General features: G+C 36.0%; 1 protein-coding gene across 3 annotated transcripts in view; it reads right to left on the bottom strand.

The window, feature by feature from the left end:
• Positions 1 to 19186, bottom strand: part of STK3 (serine/threonine kinase 3) — a 314394-nt gene that overhangs the window by 68355 nt on the left and 226853 nt on the right. For all 3 annotated transcript variants that reach the window (XM_036830681.1, XM_036830683.1, XM_036830682.1), the window contains one exon: positions 7900 to 8075. In XM_036830681.1, the coding sequence (XP_036686576.1) occupies positions 7900 to 8075 (176 nt within the window). The remainder of the gene's footprint in view (positions 1 to 7899; positions 8076 to 19186) is intronic.

The raw sequence follows: 19186 nt of genomic DNA, 5'->3' as shown, positions 1-19186 counted from the left end.
AGTATTTCAAGTGCAGGGTTCTCATTAATTTTAATTTCCTGTTGGCTCTATAAGGAAAGAGTAGTGAAAGCACAATGTGCCACATACGCTCAAGTTCATGCCACATGTGCACCTGTAATCATAAACTCTTATCCAGGGCTATCCACTAAAGCATTTGAGATTTTGTGTTTATTTCTTCTTTACCCTAGAAGAAATAAACCTGAAATATCTACAGTTATCTTTTCATACTTTAATACTCTTCCAAACATCTGGAAGTACTTGACAATAATCATTTAATTAACGCAAAACTAATCGATGACAATATGCTGAAGTACTTCACTCAGCTGAAGTGGCTTCCTCAGTCCATACAACGAGGGCCTGAAGAGAACAAGAAGTTCTTTGACTAAGGAGTGCGCCACAAAAGAAACCTGGAGCCAGCCTCTCTTTAAAGAGCAAAAGCTCTCTCAGCATTTAAGTAGAGAAAGCAGGTGGTAGCACACTGCTACACTGGTGAAAACTGGCAGAGGCTCTTGGCTTAAGTTTTTACCTCCAGGCTTCCTACAGGGCCTGTGTTCCTGAGGGCTTTCCAAAGGCTTGGCTTCACTACAAGCCTTTGCGTGGGCTCCTGTACTCCACCACTAGTACGCTCCACAGCTGCTGGCTGCTCTAGCAGGGTGAAAAGATCCTAAGAAAGATTCCTAAAATGCCCCTAAGGCTCCAGCAGCAGGTTTGGTACCTTCTCCAGGTTCACTGCTTTCTGCATTTTGCAGCAGTGAGGTTTTTTGGGTTTTGTGGGTTTTTCCCTATCACCATACTGATTTTCCAATCCAGAGTCAGAGGCAGAGTTGTAAAAAAAACTCAGGAAAGTTCAAGGCACATGTGTACTTGAAGGAGAGGACTTTTTTTCCCTTCTGCCACAATTATTGAGACTGTTTCTCCAAGTGCTGCCCTGGAGGATTTTTGTGTCCCTTAGCTCAAAGGAACAACACAAACTGAATATTTAAGAATCATAGAAATCCAAAAACATTACCTTACAATTCAGTTTGAGTCAAAGACAAAAAAATAACTGATTTACCTAATTCCTCTTATACTAGCAATTATTGTCAATCCAATTTCTTTTTTTAAAATTTGGAACCAATATGGTGGGTTAACAGATGGCTTTTAAAGTTTTTGTTCTTATTCCAAAATCTTTACATTACCCAAAATATATCTACTTATGTATGAATGATAGTGTAATTTCTGCAAAACATGATCTACATGCTCTCCATTTAACACTAAACAATCTGGATGCTAAGGCTGTTTGGAAATAATTCTAACAAAAACTGAAACATTAGACTAGTGCTATAATAAACAGATTTGCCTTTTACATTTGTTTTAGAAATTTTCACAGCCACACCCTAAACAGAACTTTTTTAGTAGAGTTAAAATAATTGGTTCAGTTAGCCTAAATATATTTTATCCTATCTTTATGCTACCCCCAAGTTGGTGAAATCACAAATTATTTCTCTTATCATCTCCTTACATCCAAGAACATAACAGGAAACAACCAATTCACAGAAAATCTAAAAGACATATGCTAAAGAAAATACACCAATTAAGTTGCATACAGGCTTTAAGATAAAGAATGCTTCCTACTCCGCACATCTGCCTAGCAGGTGTCTCTCTGAATAAGTTTTGTCCTTTAGGAATCTGCTCTGAATACTGCAAAAGACAACGAAGTATTCACTTTCATTTTTCTTTTTTGAAACCTCTTTTTCTCACAGCAGAAAGAGAAGCCTTCTATGTCCTAGAAACATGGTCAAAATGACTTTGGGTAGTTTTAAGCAATTTCTATTGAATAGACATAGGAATCACATAAAATCTAGTTGTTTTGGAAGGTATCCTTGAGATAGATCATAAAGAGAGGAGATAAACACATAAACCTTAGCACGCTTTACACTTTGATGAGTCACATTTTTAACATTCTATATCTAATGTATGATGGAATGAGTAAGACCAGATTTCCCTTATCAATACCAGCTGGTGTCTTAAGTGGAAACCTCTTTGCTTTTAGTCCATTTCCTTACTTTGTAAGCAAAGTACTCCATCAAACCCTTTGCACTTTGTCCTACCTCTGCTTCCTCTTTTCCTACTCTCTTCTAGCCTCTCTTACACACTTTTCTTTTCCTTTTTCTTTTCTTTTTTTTTTTAAACACACTCACTACTACTCTTAGCAAATTCTTTGTTCATCTCCTGGCAATCCTTCCTTTATTCATCTCTTATTTATTCCCATTTGCATTCCCTCAGTAGCTATTGCAAACATTTTTCACTTTCCTCAAGGTGATGAGAGGGCTGAGCAGTTGACAGGTGTAGTAAATGTTGGGGAAGAAAGAACTCCTGCTCTAGTCATTCCTCCCCCTCTACTTTCCCTTTTTAAGGCTACATGCTCTGTATAAGTCAGAAAAGAAATAAGTCTGCAAAAATTAAATCCGGTCCTATGATCTCTTGGAGCCTCTTTCCAGCTGTGAGGACATTTTCCTTCTTCTTTTTTTTTTTCTTAAATTTCACCTTCTATTATTTAGCTCATCTTAACCAATATAGTACTCTTTAATCCAATAAGTCGGCTATTTCTGTTGATTAACAACCTTTCTAGTGTCTCCTACATCTATCCCTGTTTGTGTTGTTTGGTTCTTTTCCATTTTATTACCCTATTGTTTCAAGTCTGTTTCACATACCTGATTTTCCCCTACCTCTAGTCTTTTTCTGTCAATCAATCCTGCATGCTACCATCAAGATTAATATACTTAAAACACTTTTCATCATGTCATTTTCCAACCTAAAAACCTTCAGTGGCTTTCCACTGTCTAGGAAATAACATTTCAGACTTTGCAGTCTTACATTCAAGGCTTCCACCATCTGACCCAAACCTAGCTTTCCATTTTATCTCCCATATTATTTCAAATGAACTTGAAGGTCTCCACTCCATTGTCACCCAATATATCTTGTCCTTTCCTACCTCTAAGCTTTTTATTACGCACATCATTCTCTGTACTGCCTACCTTCCCTTCTACTATCCATCTTCCAATGTTTAGACAAAGTCCTCCTCTACTATATAATTTCATAAACTGCTCCAACCTTTACTGAGTCCTCCTCTTATACAAAACTGCATGATATCTGAATTATTGCTCTGGATTACAATTTAACACTTTACTAACATATTTTCTCAACTTAATAAATGTACATACATATGTGTATATAAATATATATATATATATATATATATATATATACATATATTAACCCATAGTGCCTAGCACAATCCAAAGCAGAAAACAGAACATTTGTTAAACTAGTTTAAGGTTTTCTAACAAATTTTGGAATTTCCAGATAGAAGGACTACAGCATCTACAATGGGCTGAAATTATTACCAGAAGGTTACTGATAAGAGCTGGCCACTAGAAAAACTGATGCTCTCATTCACAAAACTAGAATGAGCTTAAAAGGGACAGTAGAAGATTGCATGTCAAAAGTTGTGTGTGTATGAATATTCTAAAAGTAGGGTACTGGAATGGCCCTAATCAAAATCACTAATGACCTCCAATTTCCTAAATTCATTATTTTAAATTCTGTTGAATTTTAATACGGACAACTTCTAGTAGATTATTTGCAAAGATGACCACAATAATTCCATTCATTCCACAGGACCCTCTGCAATATGACTTTGCTAGTCTTTTCATCATGAGGTGAAATCTATTTCCATATCCTTTGAATCTGGATTGGCCTTGTGATATATTTTGACTAAGAATATGGCAGAAGTGACACTATGTGAATCCTTTTTTTTCCTCTCTTACTTTTTTTTTATACATAACTTAAAATCCACCATTTTAACCATTTTTAAGTGTAGAGTTCAGTGGCATTAAGTACATCCACAATCCATCCCTGGGACTTTTTTCATCTTCTAAAACTGAAGTTCTGTACTCAAAAAACAATAACTCCCTATTTCCCCCTCCTCCAGCACTTGGTAACTACCATTCTGTTTTCTGTTTCTATGTATTGGACTACTCTAGGTACCGCATATAAGTGGAATCACACAGTATTTCTTCTTTTGTGACTGGCTATTTTACTTAGCTTATTGTCTTCAAGGCTCATCATATTACGGCTTGTGTCAAAATTTCCTTCCTTTTTAGGCTGAAAAATATTTCACTGTATGCGTATATCACATTTTGTTTATTCACCCATCAGTGGACACCTGGGTTGCTTCCGCCTTTTGGTAATTGTGAATAACGTTGCTATGAACACGGATGTACAAATATCTGTTCAAGCCTCTGCTGTCACTCATTTCTTTTGGGTATATACCCAGAAATGGAACTGCTGGATCACATGGTAATCTATGTTCCATTTTTTTGAGGAATGCCATACTGTTTTCCATAGAGGTACCATTTTACATTTCCACCTGCAGCGCCCAAGGAAGGGTTCCAATTTCTCCATATCCTCACCAACACTTGTTATTTTGTGTGTGTGTGTATGTGTGTGTGTATATAATGGGTGTGAAATAGTATCTCATGGTTTTGATCTGTGTTTCCCTAATGATTAGTGATATTAAACATCTTTTCATTTGTTTATTGGTCATTTATATATCTTCTTTGGAGAAATATTTATTGGAGTACTTTGACCATTTTTAAATTGGGTTGCTTAGTCTTTTGTTGTTGAGTTCTTTATATATCCTAGATATTAACCCCTTATCAGATATATGATTTACATGTTTTCTTCCATTCTGTGGGTTGACTTTTCTTTGCTGACAGGGTACTTTGATGCACAAAAATTTTAATTTTTATATAGTCCAATTTATCTATTTTTTCTTTTGTTGCCTGTGCTTTTGGTGTCATATCTAAGAAATCACTGCCAAATCCAATGTCACGCAGCTTTTCCCCTATGTTTTTTCGACGAGTCTTATAGTTACAGTTCGTATGTTTATTTAGATCCTTGATTCATTTTGAGTTAACTTTTGTATTTTTGTATATGGTGTAAGGTAAAGGCCCAACTTCGTGCATGTGGCTATCCAGTTTTCCCAGCATCATTTGTTGACAAGACTATCCTTTCCTCATTGAATGGTCTTAGTACCCTTGCTGAAAATCTCTGACTATATACGTGATGGTTTATTTCTGGGCTTTCTATTCTACTCCATCTGTCTATATGTCTGTCTGTTTTGATTACTGTAGCTTTGTAGCAGTTTTGAAATCAGGAAGTATGAGACCTCCAACTTTGTTTCTCTTTTTCAAGGTTGTTTTGACTATTCAAGTCCCTTGAAATTCCAAATGAATTCTAGGTGGATTTTTCTATTTCTACAAAAAATGTCATTGGGATTTTAATAGAAATTACACTGAATCTGTAGGTTGCTTTGGACAATATTGACATCTTAACCATATTGTCTTCCAATCCATGAACATGAGATGTCATTCCATGTATTGGTGTCTTCTATAGTTACTTTCAGCAGTGTTGTGTAGTTTTCAATGTACAAGTCTTTCACCTCCTTGGTTAAGATTATTCCTAAGTACTCATTCTTTCTGATGGTATTGTAAATGGATTCTAAAGTTAGGACTCAAGAGGCCTTACAATTTCTTCTATCACCTTCTTGGAAGGCTGCTACCACAACATAAAACCTCCAGGCTTGCCTGACAGGGTCATATGGCCTAGCCAACTGTCAGCACAACTGCCAGACACATGAGTGATTTTAGAGACATTATTCAGCCCCATTCAAGCTGCTAGATGATTACAGCCACTTGAGAGACTCCAGGTGAGACTAGCAGAAGAACCACTCAGCTGAACCTAGTCAAACTGCTTACCCACAAAACTGTAAGCAAATGAAATAGTTATTTTAAGTTCTAAATTTTGGGGGTGGCAGCAAAGACTAACTGAAACAGAAATAAATCATTTTATTTGCTATTTATTAACTATGATAATTTATTCATTACTTTGTAGCTCATTTCAAACTGTTTTCCAGAGGCTGTTAAGATTTATTCCAACTGAGTTAAGACAGAGTTCTTTGATTCATCAAAGATTCATCATGTTTATGAATGATTTTAAGCTTAAAGTCAGCATTCTAAATAATTTACATATTTTTAAAAAGGAGGTAGCATAAAATGAAATCTTACTAGAACTATAGAAATACAGATTTTATTTTTCTAATTTATAACCTCAAAACTGAAAAAACAGTAAGGAGATATTACGATTTATGTTTTCAGACTAAACTGTGTCATTGCTAATATTTGCTAGCACTTAGTACTAAATTTATTGAGGACAGATTTTGAAACTTTATTATCTGATTATTAAAAAACTTAAATAATCACAATATTTAGGAGAAAAGTATTTAACATTAGAAATATTTATAATCCCAAAGCATTTAGAGGCATGGTGAATAGGCAAAACTGCTTGATAGTACTTAAAAATTTTGAAGATATAGATATATCTAAAATTTTATTTACTTATAACATAAATATACTTATTAACAAATACAGCTGTAGTTATTTTACATGAAAATCTTACAGAACAATATGCAAAAGTAAATGCTATTTATAATACATGCTAAAGCAAAAATTTACCTCAAAAATTTCTAGATTAAAGAACTCATTTTAAAAATTTACTCTCTCAAGTTGTGGAAAGAGCTGTTTTAGAATTATTTATCTGTATTATATGCATTCTTTAAAAGAAATAAATAATAAGGAGCAGGACAGAAGAAATAAGGAGAAAATGTAATAAGAGGCAAGAAGACACAGTTTTAGGGACTTCTCTGATGGTCCAGTGGTTAAGAATCCGCCCTCCAATGCAGGGGGCGAGGGTTCAATCCCTGGTCAGGGAACTAAGATCCCACACGCCACTGGGCAACTAAGCCTGCGCACAGCAACTACTGAGCCCACGTGCTCTGGAGCCCATGTACCACAACTAGAGAGACCACATGCTTCAACTACTGAGCCCATGAGCTCTGGAGTCCACGTGCCACAACTAGAGAGAAGCCCACACGCCACAACAAAGAGCCTGCGTGCCGCAACGAAACATCCTGCATGCCACAACTAAGACCCAATGTAGCCAAATAATAAAATTAAATTAAAAACAAAAAAGTTGATTAAAAAGAAGGCAGTTTGGGGCTTTCCTGGTGGCACAGTGGTTGAGGATCTGCCTGCTAATGCAGGGGACACGGGTTCGAGCCCTGGTCTGGGAAGATCCCACATGCCGCGGAGCAACTAGGCCCGTGAGCCACAATTACTGAGCCTGCGCGTCTGGAGCCTGTGCTCCGCAACAAGAGAGGCCGCGATAGTGAGAGGCCCGCGCACCGCGATGAAGAGTGGCCCCCACTTGCTGTAAGTAGAGAAAGCCCTTGCACAGAAACAAAGACCCAACACAGCCATAAATAAATAAATAAATTAATTAATTAATTAAAAAAAAAAAAAAAAAAGAAGGCAGTTTTATACTGAAGATTATATTCCTAACTAGACATAGGACTATTATTTCTGACAAACCAAGTGGAGTTAACACCATTTGACTTAACTTTCATAGTTGAGGCAAATTTCTCAAAGTCGATGTCATAAATACCTTTGCATCATTTGTTTAGGAAACTGAATTTACTGTCAGAAATATCTCATATTTGCATTATTAAAAACATCTTTTAACACAGTTGTCATTTTAGTTCTAAAGAGTCCTAAATATTTCTCTAAATTTGGGCTATAATTTATTTAACCATAGCAATTATTTACATTTCTCTGCAACTACATTTCTACAAGCAAACTACAATTTCACCATTCCCCTACCCATATATAGCAATATATTGAATATTAATATACAGTCTATAATTTTAATCATACACACACACACACCACCTATGTTTCTCAATGTGATGACAAAATAGAGTAGGAGAAAACATATATGGAAGAATTAAAATGTACTTACAAAGTCAAAGTCTCCATCTTGAGGAACTTTCCAGTTATCAGGAAAAACATTTTTGGACATAGGGAAGGGTTCATGCATATTCTGATTACAGTTTTCATGACTCTTATTCTTGAAGTCCTGTTTATCAAAGTAATCCATGAAAGATGGTCTTTGTACTTGTGGTGAAGTTGCATTTCCTTAGGTAAACAAAGAACATAAGGAGGGTGTAAGTTCTTACATTTACTTAAAGAACTATGATTTTTACTGAAGTATGATTTTTTTATTAATCAATATAATAAGTTTTCACTGGTCAGATTCAAGACCAACATAGTCAATTTAATGAAGAACAAAGTAAAATAAAATAACAATGAAAAAACAAAAATATCCCGGTCAAATAAAAATTCACCTAATGATTAGGCAGAGATATATAATATTCTTAGATTGTAGACACATTTCAGAATTTTGGCAGAATCTTAATCATAATTTTATTAAAAATCATTTCAAATATATTTGAAATTTGTCACGTTAAAAGTAAACATTTTAAACCTCGGCGTTTTGGTTCTTTATTTTAACATTTAAGTCTACACTGTTATTGTCATTGTGCACCACTATCAGCTGTAAGAAGTTATAAGAACTTAACCAGTTTTCTCCTGTGTCTCTTTGACTACTTCCTCATAGTCTTTCTAGCTCATTCTACCTCCTCCTGGACTCCCATCACTTCACCTGTCATGCTTTTATCTGTGATCCCTAATTCTATTTCTCCAGCCCAGACCTTGCCCCTAGGTTCTATATCTGACTTTCCCATTGCTAACTATTGGACCTGAGGTGAATTAGTTACCTCGAATTTACCAGTTCTAAAGCTAAATTCAAGATCTTTCCCTTAAAACCTGCTGCTTCTCCACATGCTCCTTGTCTGCTAAAGTCAACATTCTTTACTTAATCCCCAAAGTGATAAAGTTGAGAATTAACCCAGACTCGTTTCTCATCAAACCAAACTGATCATTAGGTCTTTTTTAATGCTACTGCTCTATCCACCACTGTTACTGTCTTAGTTTAGCTTCTAATCATTTCCTACCTAGGCCACTGTAACACCCTCCAAACTGGTCTCCTTCCCTGATCTCAGTTTTGATTTTACTCACACTGACAACATAGTGACCTTCTAAATGCAAATCAAACCACGTCTTCCTTCTGTTTAGAATCTTTCAATGGCTCCTCATTTTCTACACTAAATGATTAAAGTAGAAAACAAACATTTAGAACAACTAGATTTTCCCAGTGATTTTCAAACTGGATTCCTTAAGCCCTAGAGTTCCAAAAAAAGATCCTAAGTGACCACCACAAAGACACTTCCCTATACAGTTCTCCAGACAGTAAGTTACCTACCTTCTTAAAAATTTCCTGTGATAGGACGTACACTTCCCCACAAGGAAGCCTGCTGGGCAACTCTAAGTTACAAAAAGTGTTTTTTTTTTAATGTGAACTTGAACTATGTCTTTCTGTAATTTACACTCATGTTCCAAATAAATTTCTCTTCCATATGCCAGTCCCTCAAATATCTGAAGACAGATAATGACTCCTGTCTTGGTTATCGTTTTAAGGTGAAACATCCCCACCCAGTTCCTTTCATATGACATGTTTTTGAGACTCATCATCATCTAGTTCACTTGCCTGTGGAGACATTCCAGTCTCTACATGATCCTCTAAAATCAGACATAACATTGCTAATAGTAATCTGGCCAATTTAGAATGTATTTGTAATAGTACTAATGCAGCTTTAAACTACAGTAAGTATTATGAAAACTAGGTAACATTATTGGCTCGGGATGAGCTATAATGTAATTTTGTAAAAATTCCTGCAGTCGGAGAAGTAGAAGTCCAATCAGAAATGAGTAGTGGCAATAAAAAGGAAAGAGGAAGACCAATACTTGGGGCTGACTAAAGAAAACAAGAAAACCACTGGGAAATTTCATTCCAGGAATCTCCTCTTCCATTTGCAATAGTCCTGTGCCTACTTCTAACGCTATCCTAATCAGAAGCTTCTATCCCAAGTTATAGGAGCCACCACTAATGCCCTAGTGGCTCAAGGTGAAAAAGTTGTAACCTAATTTCTAGAAGCTCTCCCTTCCTGAAGACGACAAGGGGTCTCTCTTGTGGGGAGGAGTGGCCATATAACACAATTTTGACAGATGATACATTAAGAAGAAGGTTCCTAGGAAAGCTCTGTTTTCTTGATACAGGCATCACCTCTCTGTTTCTGCCTGCTCCTTTCTCCTGCCTGGAATGCAGACTTAATGGCAGAAGATCTGACAGTTATTCTGCAAACAGGAGGATGAGAGTACTACCCTAAAGATGGTGTCACAGAAAGAATCTCTAATGACATAATGAAATCACTCTACCAATTCAGCACACTCTGCTTCTGGATTTCTTGTTAAATGAGAAAAGACATTAATCCTATTCTATTTAAACAATTGTTATCTGGTTTTTCTGGTACCTATATCCAAATTCAGTCCCTAACTATTACGTTTCTATTCCCAAGTGGAGGATGTAAAAAGATATAGGAGCAGCAACCTTCAATTTTACTACAGAACACCCCAATTTGAAACTTCAAATCCACTACTACATAGTGGTTTAATTATCAGTACATTTCAGATATATTAGTTTTAAGGGTCTTTTACAGGCTGATCTCAAAACCTATGGTGAAATGCCTGTTGGATTCCACACTCAAAATTGTGGAAAATAACCCATTCCTATATTTAGAAATAAACATTCTCACAGACAGTTAACAAAAGTCTAAAAATCAACTGAAATAAAAGAAGGTAGTCTGTTCCATTAGATTTTTCTGTTTGGATGACTTTATAACAGGATATTATTAACCAAGATATGCTTATACACAATTTTTTATTCAAATGTATGTGCTTATACTTCTAAATATTTTCCATGGTTTAGTTTAAAACTTACTATCAATATTTTGAGTATATCTTTTTTATATACAAAGAAAATTTTAAAAACAATTTTTAAGAACTTCTAAGGAGGAAAATAGGTTAGGTATGTTTTAAAAGTTAATGGGAGGGAGCAGCTGTAATTGGCCAGTCATATTTAACCACACGATATGAAACACATGTCCACAGTGTGCAGCTGAGTCTCCAGGGAGATGCATGTTCACAGAAGGGACAAAGACGATGATGCTTCTGACTTACAATTTATTTTTAAAAAAAGAAATAGTAGGCCCTTCGACAGGAGAGCAGGAGATCTCAAGATAGTAACCACTGTCATATGTGATTGTGGTTGCTATGGTGAATACTTTTTTTTAAATACACAGAAAATAATCACATAAAATTGACATCAATTTCTCCAGTTGTAGTTGAATTCTGACCCTAGCTTATAAAAATATTTTAATTTTAATAATAAATTTGATGTTTAAAATTACCTTGTCCCTCACTTTTGGTCCTAATTCCTTCAACTATTTGCTGTGGAACTAAAAACCCATTAGCAATAAAGAATAAAATAACCGCCACTCAATCCTTTTGTGCATGTGAAATCTTAAAGAAAAAAATTCTTTCCTCTCCTTCAAACATTCCCTAAAACATATACAAGAAAACTGAATTGTACAGTATTTAATACCTTTTACAAAATATGCCAGTCTGCTCACAATTATTCACTAACTTTTCTAATTTACACATGTCTTCTAAACAGGTGAAAAGTTGTCATGAAAATTTAAATATATAAAGGAATTTTTATAATACTTCAACAAAATATAATTTAATTTTTAATTTCTTAGCATGATTGTAACAAAGACAGCCAAATGCAAAAATGAAATAATTAATCATAACTTTAGTATAATATATTTCAACATCAAAGGATTTATGAATATTACCTAATTTGTTCTTCTAAAACAATTTAAGATGTGGGTGTTCCACCTGATTAATGATCTTGGAAATCTGTCCTTTAATTTGTTGCCAAGAGTATAATGAGTACATATAAAAACCAGGATGTTAATACAGAAGCTACTGACATCAGCTTTTTCTTAACTTCATCAGACTGTACTTTGAAACAAAGGAGGATACAGACAACATGGAGAAGATCCAGAGGCTATTCATAAAAAAAGATTAAAAGCTTAGAAAGTAATACCTGCACAAAGGTTAAAGGGAATGAAATTGTTCAGCCAGGAAAAGTCTGAGGATACAATTTAATAAGTATCCAAGTATATATGAAGGGGTCTTGCACAGAAAATAGTGACCAGCTGTTTTCCATCTCCACTGAGGGCAAAATAAAAGGAAACAGACCAATTGAAGCCCAAGGATTTTAGTTAAATAGAAGGAATGATTTCCTGTGTGAGTCATGAGCACTGCAACAGCCACTGGGTGTCTATGGAAGCCCTTTCTCCAGAGGCCTTTATAAGAAAGACTGATTTCCATTTGTACAAGACTAACCTTTACATGCTTGTCCGTGCTCTGTGCTGGTAAAAGAGGTATCCTACGACCAAAATACCTACACTAATTGGCTCGAGCTGGGTCACATACCACTGAACATTCCACAGAGCAAAAGCACACAGAAGAACAGACCATATTCAATACCCACAGGTAACTCCAAACCATTGTAGCCACACCTTAGCTGGACACCTAGTACTCTGCAGAGGAAAATGAAGAGTTTCTAATTGCCCAGTAATATGCTGGGCATTTGCACCCAGCTGCAAGTGGGACCTGTAGTTTACTATTGTCACTTTGATTGCCATGTCACTGGCAAAATTAATCTTAAAGAGGCATATAACAATTTTTCATGAAAGAAGAGTAAGACCTCTGGAGAAGTAGGAAAGTGATCTACCTACACACTCCCCTAACCTGGCTAATTGCTTCTTGGCACCTGAAATTCCATCCTTAGTTACTTACTCCTTTGGCTCAAAGCTTTGTAGTTTTGGGGAAAAAATGTAAATATTTCAAGAAGATAAAACATCATTAAGCATTTTCACACCTGCATATTTGATACTTTGCTGAAACAGGTTTTGGGAGGAAGAAGGAAGGAAAAGATCTGAACCAGAGCTGGAAGAGAAGATGTTACGAAGCAAGGAACAGGACGTGGAAGCTGTTGCTCGGAGCAAATGGTGTCATACTTACAGTTGTGTCCAGAGGCATTAGATGAACTGGAGAGTAGGAATACCTGATGGTCAGCCTTCCTTTCTTGATATTTCTCCTGAACACTTCCTAACTCAATCTAATATCTATTTCTAGGATAAATCCTAAAAACCTAAAGCAGAACCTAATTTACTAATTTACTTACTAATTAAGTGAACCTACATACATGTGCTGTCCAAAATAAAATAAAGTGTGATATATTTTAAAAATCACCATTTATTATACGCATATACAAAGAAAAATCTAAAAAATACATATTCAATTAAAATTACTTTATCTAATATTTGATAATTGATGAATAGTTATAAGTTAATGTAAATAAACAAAATAAAATCAAAATATTTAGATATGGGTTATTCCTCTACTCATTTATTTTTTAACATCTTTATTGGAGTATAATTGCTTTACAATGTTGTGTTAGTTGCTGCTGTATCACAAAGTGAATCAGCTATATGTATACATATATCCCCATAACCCCTCCCTCCCACCCTCCCTATCCCACCCCTCTAGGTGGTCACAAAGCACCGAGCTGACCTCCCTGTGCTATGCGGCTGCTTCCCACTAGCTAGCTACTTTACATTTGGTAGTGTATATATGTCAATGCTATCTCTCACTTCGTCCCAGCTTACCCTTCCCCATCCACGTGTCCTAAAGTCCATTCTCTACGTCTGCATTTTTATTCCTGCCCTGCTCCTAGGTTCATAAGAACCATTTTTTCTTTTTTTTTTAAGATAACATATATATGTGTTAGCATACAGTATTTCTTGTTCTCTTTCTGACTTACTACACTCGGTATGACAGTTTCTAGGTCCATCCACCTCACTACAAATAATTCAATTTCGTTTCTTTTTATGGCTAAGTAATATTCCATTGTATATATGTGCCACATTGTCTTTATCCATTCATCTCTCGATGGACACCTAGGTTGCTTCCATGTCCTGGCTATTGTAAATAGTGATGCAGTGAACACTGTGGTACATGACTCTTTTTGAATTATGGTTTTCTCAGTGTATATGCCCAGTAGTGGGATTGCTGGGTCATATGGTACTTCTATTTTTAGTTTTTGAAGGAACCTCCATACTGCTCTCCATAGTGGCTGTACCAATTTACATTCCCACCAACAGTGCAAGAAGGTTCCCTTTTCTCCACACCCTCTCCAGCATTTATTGTTTGTAGATTTTTTGATGATGGCCATTCTGACTGGTGTGCGGTGATACCTCATTGTAGTTTTGATTTGCATTTCTCTAATGATTAGTGATGTTGAGCATCCTTTCATGTGTTTGTTGGCAATCTGTATAACTTCTTTGGAAAAATGTCTATTTAGATCTTCTGCCCATTTTTGGATTGGGTTGTTTGTTTTTTTGATATTGAGCTGCATGAGCTGCTTGTATATTTCAGAGATTAATCCTTTGTCAGTTGCTTTGTTTGCAAATACTTTCTCCCATTCTGAGGGGTGTCTTTTGTTTTTGTTTATGGTTTCCTTTGCTGTGCAAAAGCTTTTAAGTTTCATTAGGTCACATTTGTTTATTTTTATTTCCATTTCTCTAGGAGGTGGGTCAAAAAGGATCTTGCTGTGATTTATGCCATAGAGTGTTCTGCCTATGTTTTCCTCTAAGAGTTTTATAGTGTCTGGTCTTACATTTAGGTCTTTAATCCATTTTGAGTTTATTTTTGTGTATGGTGTTAGGGAGTGTTCTAAATTCATTCTTTTACATGTAGCTGTCCAGTTTCTCAGCACCACTTACTGAAGAGGCTGTCTTTTCTCCATTGTATATTCTTGCCTCGTTTATCAAAGACAAGGTGACCATATGTGTGTGGGTTTATCTCTGGGCTTTCTATCCTGTTCCATTGATCTATATTTCTCTTTTTGTGCCAGTACCATACTGTCTTGATAACTGTAGCTTTGTAGTATAGTCTGAAGTCAGGGAGCCTGATTCCTCCAGCTGCGTTTTTCCTTCTCAAGATTGCTTTGGCTATTCGGGGTCTTTTGTGTTTCCATACAAATTGTGAATTTTTTTGTTCTAGTTCTGTGAAAAATGCCAGTGGTAGTTTGATAGGGATTGCATTGAATCTGTAGATTGTTTGGGTAGTATAGTCATTTTCACAATGTTGATTCTTCCAATCCAAGAACATGGTATATCTCTTCATCGGTTTGTATCATCTTTAATTTCTTTCATCAGTGTCTTATGGTTTCTGCATACAGGTCTTTTGTCTCCTTAGGTAGGTTTATTCCTAGGTATTTTATTCTTTTTGTTGCAACGGTGAATGGGAGTGTTTCCTTAATTACTCTTTCAGATTTTTCATCATTAGTGTATAGGAATGCAAGAGATTTCTGTGCATTAATTTTGTATCCTGCTACTTTACCAAATTCATTGACTAGCTCTAGTAGTTTTCTGGTAGCATCTTTAGGATTCTCTATGTATAGTATCATGTCATCTGCAAACAGTGACAGTTTTACTTCTTCTTTTCCCATTTGTATTCCCTTTTTTCTTTTTCTTCTCTGATTGCCATGGCTAGGACTTCCAAAACTATGTTGAATAATAGTGGTGAGAGTGGACATCCTTGTCTCATTCCTTATCTTAGAGGAAATGCTTTCAGTTTTTCACCATTGAGAATGATGTTTGCTGTGGGTTTGTCATATATGGCCTTTATTATGTTGAGGTAGGTTCCCTCTATGCCTACTTTCTGGAGGGTTTTATCATAAATGGGTGTTGAATTTTGTCAAAAGCTTTTTCTGCATCTATTGAGATGATCATATGGTTTTTCTCTCTCAATTTGTTAATATGGTGTATCACATTGATTGATTTGCATATATTGAAGAATCCTTGCATTACTGGGATAAACCCCACTTGATCATGGTGTATGATCATTTTAATGTGCTGTTGGATTCTGTTTGCTAGTATTTTGTTGAGGATTTTTGCATCTATGTTCTTCAGTGATATTGGCCTGTAGTTTTCTTTTTCTGTGACATCTTTGCCTGATTTTGGTATCAGGGTGATGGTGGCCTCGTAGAATGAGTTTGGTAGTGTTCCTCCCTCTGCTATATTTTGGAAGAGTTTGAGAAGGATAGGTGTTAGCTCTTCTCTAAATGTTTGCTAGAATTCGCCTGTGAAGCCATCTGGTCCTGGGCTTTTATTTGTTGGAAGATTTTTAATCACAGTTTCAATTTCACAATGTTTTTTGTGATTGGTCTGTTCATATTTTCTATTTCTTCCTGGTTCAGTCTCAGAAGGTTGTGCTTTTCTAAGAATTTGTCCATTTCTTCCAGGTTGTCCATTTATTGGCATATAGTTTGCGTGCAGTAATATCTCATGATCCTTTATATTTCTGCAGTGTCAGTTGTTACTTCTCCTTTTTCATTTCTAATTCTGTTGTTTTGAGTCTTCTCCCTTTTTTTCTTTATGAGTGTGGCTAATGGTTTATCAATTTTGTTTATCTTCTCAAAGAACCAGCTTTTAGTTTTATTGATCTTTGCTGTTGTTTCCTTTGTTTCTGTTTCATTTATTTCTGCTCGGATCTTTATGATTTCTTTCCTTCTGCTAACTTTGGGGGTTTTTTTGTTCTTCTTTCTCTAATTGCTTTAGGTGTAAGGTTAGGTTGTTTATTTGAGATATTTCTTGTTTCTTGAGGTAGGACTGTATTGCCATAAACTTTCCTCTTAGAACTGCTTTTGCTGCATCCCATAGGTTTTGGGTCGTTGTGTTTTCATTGTCATTTGTTTCTAGGTATTTTTGGATTTCCTCTTTAATTTCTTTAGTGATCTCTTGGTTATTTAGTAGTGTATTGTTTACCCTCCATGTGTTTGTATGTTTTACACATTTTTTCCTGTAATTGATATCTAGTCTCATAGTGTTGTGGTCGGAAAAGATATTTCATACGATTTCAATTTTCTTAAATTTACCAAGGCTTGATTTGTGACCTAAGATATGATCTATCCTGGAGGATGTTCCATGAGCACTTGAGAAGAAAGTGTATTCTGTTGTTTTTGGATGGAATGTCCTATAAATATCAATTAAGTCCATCTTGTTTAATGTGTCATTTAAAGCTTGCGCTTCCTTATTTATTTTCATTTTGCATCATCTGTCCATTGGTGCAAATGGGGTGTTAAAGTCCCCTACTATTATTGTGTTACTGTCAATTTCCCCTTTATAGCTGTTAGCATTTGCCTTATGTATTGAGGTACTCCTATGTTGGGTGCATAAATATTTACAACTGTTATATCTTCTTCTTGGATTGATCCCTTGATCATTACGTAGTGTCCTTCTTTGTCTCTTGTAATAGCCTTTATTTTAAAGTCGATTTTGTCTGATATGAGAATTGCTACTCCAGCTTTCTTTTGATTTCCATTTGCATGGAATATCTTTCTCCATACCCTCACTTTCAGTCTGTATGTGTCCCTAGGTCTGAAGTGGGTCTCTTGTAGACAGCATATACATGGGCCTTGTTTTTGTATCCATTCATCCAGTCCATGTCTTTTAGTTGGAGCATTTAAACCATTTACATTTAAGGTAGTTATCGATATGTATGTTCCTATTACCATTTTCTTAATTGTTTTGGGTTTGTTATTGTAGGTGTTTTCCTTCTCCTGTGTTTCCTGCCTAGAGAAGTTCCTTTAGCACTTGTTGTAATGCTGGTTTGGTGGTGCTGAATTCTCTTAGCTTTTGCTTGTCTGTAAAGGTTTTAATTTCTCCATCGAGTCTGAATGAGATCCTTGCTGGGTAGAGTAATCTTGGTTGTAGGTTTTTCCCTTTCATCACTTTAAATATGTCCTGCCACTCCCTTCTGGCTTGCAGAGTTTCTGCTGAAAGATCAGCTGTTAACCTTATGAGGATTCCCTTGTATGTTATTTGTTGCTTTTCCCGTGCTGCTTTTAATATTTTTTCTTTGTATTTAATTTTTTATACTTTGATTAGTACGTGCCTTGGCGTTTCTCCTTGGATTTATCCTGTATGGGACTCTCTGCACTTCCTGGACTTGATTGACTATTTCCTTTCCCATGTTAGGGAAGTTTTCAACTGTAATCTCTTCAAATATTTTCTCAGATCCTTTTTCTCTTCTTCTTCTGGGACCCCTATAATTCGAATGTTGGTGCATTTCATGTTGTCCCAGAGGTCTCTGAGACTGTCCTCAATTCTTTTCATTCTCTTTTCTTTATTCTGCTGTGCGGTAGTTATTTCCACTATTTTATCTTTTAGGTCACGTATCCGTTCTTCTGCCTCAGTGATTCTGCTATTGATTCCTTCTAGAGAATTTTTGATTTCATTTATTGTGTTGTTCATCATTGTTTGCTCTTTGGGTCTTCTAGGTCCTTGTTAAATGTGTCTTGTATTTTCTACATTCTATTTCCAAGATTTTGGATCATCTGTACTATCATTACTCTGAATTTTTTTTCAGGTAGACTGTGTATTTCCTCTTCATTTGTTTGGTCTGGTGGGTTTTTACCTTGCTCCTTCATCTGCTGCGTATTTCTCTGTCTTCCCATTTTGCTTACTTACTGTGTTTGGGGTCTCTGTTTCGCAGGCTACAGGTTCGTAGTTCCCGTTGTTTTTGGTGTCTGTCCCCAGTGGGTAAGGTTGGTTCAGTGGGTTGTGTAGGTTTCCTGGTGGAGGGGACTGGTTCCTGTGTTCTGGTGGGTGGGGCTGGATCCTCTTTCTGGTGGGCAGGGCTGCGTCTGGTGGTGTGTTTTGGGGTGTCTGTGAACTTAGTATGATTTTAGGCAGCCTCTCTGCTAATGGGTGGGGTTGTGTTCCTGTCTTGCTAGTTGTTTGGCATGGGGTGTCCAGCACTGGAGCTTGCTGGCCATTGGGTGGAGCTGGGTCTTAGCGTTGAGACGGATATCTGGGAGAGCTCATGCCGAATGATGTTACGTGGAGCTGGGAGGTCTCTGGTGGTCCAATGTCCTGAACTCAGCTCTCGCACCTCAGAGGCTCAGGCTTGACACCCAGCTGGAGCACCAAGACCCTGTCAGCCACACAGCTCAGAAGAGAAGAGAGAAAAAAAGAAAGAAAAAAAATTAAATAAAAAAATAAAATAAATAGAATAATTAAAATAAAAAAAAATTAAAATAAAAAAAATTAAAAAGTTACCAAAAAAAAAAAGAATAGAGCAATCAAACCAATAAACAAATGAACCAATGATAACAAGTGCAAAAAACTATACTAAGATAAACATAAAAAATC

Source organism: Balaenoptera musculus, chromosome 17 (assembly GCF_009873245.2).
Source record: "Balaenoptera musculus isolate JJ_BM4_2016_0621 chromosome 17, mBalMus1.pri.v3, whole genome shotgun sequence".
In the NCBI taxonomy this organism is placed as follows: Eukaryota; Metazoa; Chordata; class Mammalia; order Artiodactyla; family Balaenopteridae; genus Balaenoptera; species Balaenoptera musculus.
Note: the sequence above shows the minus strand (reverse complement) of the source record. Positions and strands in the feature narration are given on the sequence as shown.